We start from the raw sequence: 6,741 nt of genomic DNA on the forward strand, positions 1-6,741 counted from the left end.
AGGAACCAGATGAAGCAGCAGTTCAAGGAATGCAACGCTGCCGTCGGTGCCAGCAGTAAGCCTGAGCCTCCTCCTGCTCTCACTCCCAGCAGCTCTGTGCTTCCTCTTTACGTGGTGTTGCAGTAAAGGAGAGCAGGATGTGTCTGCTATCTATGTTGTAAAAACTGTTTCTCAAAAGTCCTATTTATAATAATGGAATGTTTTTTTTCTTGGCTGGGCATTTTACTGCCTTTCCTAGTCAGATCTTGGACATGTGTTTGAATGCTTAGAAAACTGCCATATTATTATTTGCCCACTGCCCTTTCTCTCTTGGGTTTTCACTTTAGACCCCTGTAAGACTCTGACGTATTATGGCAGGTTTAAGGAATCTGATTGCTGGGCCTAACGTCTTAACCAGAAGGCTGCCAGAGTGTTTGATGCTGCTTCTTGTTTCCATTACCCATGTCCTCTTCCACTGAACCAGTGAGCTGCACACACAGAGCAGTGTGCTCCCCCTCTGGCGTGTCTGGAGCGCTAAATGGAAATCTTTCACAGCTAATTATTCCTCTGATACAGCTGAATGGTACTGTAGTCTCACAGTGGAAGAGATCACAAGGTGTAGAGATAGGAATAAGAAATACCTTTTTACTGTAGCCATCAAACTGCTTATCCTTGTGCTCTGTAGGTTGTATTAAAAATATTCTGTTGCATTCTCTTTAGTGATGTTCTTTCTTTGCAGGTGAAGAAGCTGACCTTTACATCACTGAGGAAGGCAGGTTTGTGAAGAAATAGGTCATTGGATGATTTCAAACTTTTGATGTATGTTGAGATGTGTGTTGAGAACCGTTGGAGTGTTGGACACTCTCTTCTGGTTACTCCTTCTTAGTGACTCACTGGACTAATGATCAGTACTTTGCAGGAGTCTGGTGAAAATAAAATTAAGAGAAAGTACGGGGGAGAAAGATTTTAGTCAGTCTGTTGATGTAGCTCTGTATCTGATGCGGCTTCTAAGTTTGCAGTCCTTGTGATGGCTAGAATTTGCTAATACCGTTCCAATGCAGCCTGGCCTTATTAATTTGCGGTTTACAGGAGAAATTGTTACTTTAGGTGCACAGAAAGAAAGATAAAAATGTGATACTGTTTTAAATTTGATGTTATCTTCACACCATTTGTTTGCGGTTTTTTCCTTCAGTGCTACGCAAGGCCTGGCAAGATTTTGGCAAGATTTTCCTTCACAGAAGATTCTGGGAAAAGATGTCGAGGCAAAAAGAATCTCTTTCCAGAACAAGACATTAGCATTGCAAAGGTAGAATTTTCTTCCTGTTTATTTGGAAGTTTTTCATTTGTTTATGTGTGCATGTATGCATCCACTTACACATGATTTTGATCAAAATAGGATTTCAAAGTGATATGGTGTGTGTTACAAACATAAGAGGTTTCAGTACTGTTGAACTAGTAGGAATGGAGATAAAGATACAGTAGAGAACAAAAACAAAAAGTGTCACGTTCAAATATGTAAACCCTAAGGTTCCTGCAAAATTGTGCAAGTCTGACTGAGTAGATCAGTAAATGTTTGTCTTGGCACTGTTTTGCAAATGCCTATGAAAAGGTGGAAGTGAGCAGGTGTGACATGTATTCTCTGTTACACAGTTGTTCATTTTAATTCCCACATTTGCTCAGCTTCTCTTCTGCAGAGTCTGTAACTACATGGTGTCCTGAGTGTGTTCGGCAACAGAGAAAGGAGTTTTCACTCTAGCAGATAATCACTGGTACACTTTTCTTGTCCTGAGAGTTAAGCCCCATTATTTAAGAAGTGTGATATTTAAAAGTTGCTGAGTATTTTAGATACATATAATTCCAATGTGAAAGCAGACATACATGGAACCTTGAAAATACCTCTTCTGTTACTTACCTAAATCTACTTCTGTCTGCTTTGCATCAGTTCTCATCAGTTACATGTTTCTTCCCCACACTGTGCAGGATCCAAGTTGCACTTGCCCTGAAAAACAAATTGAAGGAAAATGATAATGACTCACGGTAAGGTGTTCTTGGGGAAAGTATAGCTATAAAGAAATGGACTTTACACAGTTTAATGTGACACATTTCTACATTACTTCATTGTACCTTTTTTAAAAGCAAGTTTCCTTCTTCTAGTTTTGACTGACTTATAGACAGTCCACCACCTAGCTACAATCAGCACAATCAGACCTCTTACACCCAAGGTGGATTTACATTTGGGCTCTGAATGTAGTCAGCCTTTGATTATTGAGATTGTAATTTTTGATTCACAAGTGAGTGAGTTTGTAGTTTAGAGGTTTTTTTGTCTTTAATGCATAAGTTATCTGCATTTATAATAGCTAAGGACATATTACAAGCTTGTAAGAGAGCCTTGCCTCTGCTTTGGTGTCTTCATTAAGTAATTGTGTAGGAGCTTAATGTATTTGAAACAGAACTGAAAGTTTCAAACATGTTTAAAATTAGCTTTTAATTTCATGCCCAATATTAACAGGTACATGCATATGAAGTGTAATATAAGAAATTTCATTTCTGTCAGAATACAGCTGAAAATATTGCACCTCCGTGGTGTCCATGCCATGCACCAGAATTCAGGAGCACCAATTGGAAGGCTAGGCTTCCTTGGTGCCTTCTAAGCTCTATGATTTGAAACTTTTAATGGACTTAACTGAAACATTAGGGAAGCAAAAGGAAATATGGAGACTATTTGGCCCCAACAACAATACTTAGTATAATAACTATAAAAAAGGAAGGATGCAGAGTTTGTAAAAAAAACCAGAACAAACAACCAAAAAAACAACCAAAAAAACCAACTTTATTTGGTGTGGGGAAATGGGAATTTTTTGTTTAATCTAAATAACCTTGATGAAAGCATTTATGTTGTTGACTCATTAATAGTCTGAAGGTACATAACTTCATTTCCTTCCTTAGACTGATCATGGAAATGATGGAAGACACAGTAAGGCTCAGCAGGGCAGTAGCTGAATGTCAACAGGTAAGTGGCAGTTGCAGCTTCTCCTGCAGTTTTGTGGGTCTACTGAAATGGGCAGAAGCACAATATGAAAGTAACAGGATTGCACAACTCATATGAAGATAAATATGTGGCTGAAACGGTAAGATGTCTATTCTATGTTTTTTACAATTACTGAAATGATTACTTAAAGTCTGCTTCTACAGCGGCACTTAACTGCTTTTGTGGGTTGAATTGGCATTTTCCAATATTTTTTGGAGCCAAGAGTCTAGGAAACACTTTTTTTTCTTTCAGCAAATACGTGAGAAGGAACAGAAATTGAATGACATTAAAAGGAAAAGACTCTGTAAGTATGTTAGTTATATAGACTTTGTTTTATATTTGAATGTACAGTTCATATTTTAAAGTTCTTCTTGTAGCAATATAAATTTACATCTGAAGTAAGTGAAACTTGGAACAACACACTTCTAAAACTTCAGAAAAGACTAGGAAGAACTGTAAAAATGAAATGGTGTGTTGTCTGCTTGAGCACAAGACTGACATGTTAGTATGAGAGATGCAAGCTGCTCAAAAAAAATGTAGTGGTTTATTATTTACTGTAAGATGCCCAGAAAACTAATCAAGAAGTAGTAATTTGAATCAGCCCTACAACACCTATGAAATGCTTGCAGAATAGGGGAGGGGGGTTACTTACAAAGAACTCTCATAATATGTTTGTATTCAATGGGCTTATTAGAGTGGATCAAATTTAGATGCAAAGTCAGTCTTCAGAACACAATACGTTTTTTTGAATGCTTCTAGTGTTATATGACCAGGTTTGTAAAAAATTTTAACAACTATTTTTTGTTTCATGAATAGGAAGTGGTGTCAGCTGTACTGAGCAAACACCATTAAATATCTGTCTCCATAGGAAAAATGAGAATTCCTAATATCTTCAGAAATAAGGGAAGGAATGCTGTGTCATTCTTTTGGTGTCCCTAGATGGTTTCATTCAGTCTAGTGTTTAGCCTGGTTGTCTACAAAAAAACCCCTGGTAATATTCACTGTTGTCCATATCTCCCTTGTATAACTTCAGAATTTGGTTTCTGATCAAATTTGAAGATGAAGAAAAGGTTTTAAACACCTTTGACTATAACAGTTGTGACAACTGCAGACAGGGTGTAGGACAGCAGTTCAAATGATGGTTCATGTCTGATGAAGACGCAGATGGCATATGATGTATTTCCTGTACTGCTAGGGAGCCAGCTGGCATACTTTGACAGGCAGGTAGCCATGGCAAAAGTTGCCTCTGGTGTGAAAGGAATCTCTTGAGATACGCTGGAGGGAAGGTATGGATTGTGAAGTTAGGGTTATCACAGTAGTAGTGCCTGAGATGTCCAAGGAAAAAAATCTTACCTGTGGTTCTACTGCTCACCTAACTACTTCCTAACACTTTGTTTTCCTAATAATGGAACAGCACTAAAAAAAGAGGAAGGGAAGAAGCTACAGCAGATCCGTACCATGGTGGAAGAACAAGAGGAGAAACGAGCAAATATGAAAGTCAGCAAAAAAATGGAGGAGAAACGTAGACGCTTACAAAGGGAGATACAGCTGACTACAGTAATTCAAAACATATTCCAGGTGATGTGTTGTAGCTTTTACAAGCAAGTTTGAGGTTTTGCATTACAGATAACACAGTGTATGGTAAATGTAACTTCAAACAAAACTGTTTTCTAAAAACTTTAAAGTAACAATAGTAATGGAAAAACTGCTGTCTGAAAGGAAAATTTTATTGCTTTAAAGGCTAAAAGCATGAAATTGTCACAGACTTCTTTGGAATTACTATTTACAGAGCTTGGAGGTAGTCTATCAATCTATCTTTTTATTCCTTTTTTTTCTTCAAAAGTACAAAAACAATGCATTATCTCGGAGCATACCTGTCACAGCAGCAGCTGTGTTTCCTTTACTCTGAGAGTCACCCCTACACACTGCAAATCAATTTCCCCAGCTTGTGATTAGAAAAAACAAGTAGGATACAATCCCATGGGTAGCAGTGAGCCAGACTGCTGCTCCTCAGTCTGCCCCTCCTGACCACGTGTATTTCTCTGTGTTGCCCACTGCTGCCTAGTGAAAAGCCTTGGCCTGCAGCAGTGGGTGGTATCCAGATACTTCCAGTGGTGTAGCCTTCAACCTTTTGGTTACCCACAAGTCAGATACTGCTGACTAGTCCATGCAGCTGGCTCGCAGGTAATTTGAAGTGTGAAGTCAGGCAAAGCAAGGAGGAAAACCTCATGATTTGGGATAGAGTGGAGGGGCTTCCTGTAGCTTCCTGAGCTCCGAGGTGCTCTAGTAAAAGTCACGTATGCTGTGCTGCAGGTGGGTACTCAGCCTCTCACTGTGTGACTTGTCCTGGCTTCTTTCCTCAGCCTCACAGATCAGTGGCTCAAGTACAAAGATGAGAGGCACAGTAAACAGTAAATTGCAATTGCATTGCTCTGGCATTTTTCTGCAAACAGGTTATGAAATCCCCATTAAGCTCGTACAAAGTTTATTTAAAACATTTAGACTGGGAAAACAAATAACATCTTGAAGGACTTCAGGAAGAAGACAAGATATAACCATGCTGTGAATTTGGATGATCAGAAGAATTTCAAGGACAGAAAGAGAACAATATGTTTTTGTATTTGTGTGCTTTGTCTACTATTTGCATTGATGACAATGTTATGTCTCAAATTGAAAATAACAAATTAGACATTTTAGTTGGTTTTAGATTAGATTTCAAACATTATCTTTTGCTTTTGTATTCCTGAAATCTTTTGAGCTGTAAGCAAATCTTTGGTTAAATTAAATAATTTCCATTTTCAGTCCAGAATGGCAGTGTGAGAATGTACTGTATTATCTTGAGTTTGAGGCAAACTTTATTTCACGTGAATTAACAAAAAAAAAAAGCTTTCAATTCCTATGTTTAAAATGCTGTGGAAGCACCTCTAAAAGATTCAAATCACTGGGGGTTTTTAGGCCTATCTATTGACAGTAGGTTCTAAACTGATAGTTCCCTTTCTCATCTTTCCCCCCTTCCCACCTACTTCAAACACTGCTGTGGATTTCAAGGGTTTCCAAATTAAAAACCACATAGCTTTAGAGAGACTTATTAGGAATAATCCTTTTTAAAGGCCTTTTTTTTAAACAATATTTTTTCTTTCTTACAGAGTATCATATTTGGAAGCGGAGTTAACTGGGCAGAAGATCCATCTTTAAAGGAAATTGTTCTAAAGCTTGAAAAAAATGTCTGTTTTCTGTGAGTCGGGAGAAATGGTATTTGATTTTATACATATCTAAACTTAATAGCCACGTAACTCTTTGAAGTGAAATCTAATTCCTGGTACACAGCAAATGTTTGGGCAGCAATGTAGCTGATGAGACTACCTAGCCTGAGTGCTCATTTCATTCTAGAAGGCAGCAGTAACATAAGAAAGAAGAATACTTTTTTATATTTCAAGTTTTTGTGTAAAAGTGGGCTTATGCCACAGCTGTTTTAAATGTATCTTTTAACCGCCCGTCGTGCGTTTGGTTTAGATGTTCAGCAGATTGTAACTTTTAAGCTTGCTGGGACACTCCCAGCTTTTAACGTGTTTGTTGGGGGTTTCTTTTTAATCCAATAAAAATCGACTGCCGACTTTGGCTCGGGGGTTGGCTGGTTTGTTGCGCTCGGGTTCAGGGTTTGGGTTTTTCCCACCTCTAACCAAGGAGTTTCACGCTGTGTTTTGGCGCGGCGCTCGCGCCGGGCCCCGCCCCCC

General features: G+C 38.5%; 1 protein-coding gene across 1 annotated transcript in view; it reads left to right on the forward strand.

Moving 5' to 3' along the window:
• The first annotated feature begins 4,465 nt into the window (after window positions 1–4,465).
• MRPS36 (mitochondrial ribosomal protein S36) overlaps window positions 4,466–6,741 on the forward strand; it is a 10,548-nt gene continuing 8,272 nt past the window's right edge. The window contains exon 1 of the mRNA XM_010005417.1: window positions 4,466–4,564. Coding sequence (XP_010003719.1) covers window positions 4,466–4,564 — 99 coding nt within the window. The remainder of the gene's footprint in view (window positions 4,565–6,741) is intronic.

The sequence above is a fragment of the Chaetura pelagica genome, unplaced genomic scaffold, assembly GCF_000747805.2.
Source record: "Chaetura pelagica isolate M959 unplaced genomic scaffold, ChaPel_1.0 scaffold37, whole genome shotgun sequence".
NCBI lineage: Eukaryota > Metazoa > Chordata > Aves > Apodiformes > Apodidae > Chaetura > Chaetura pelagica.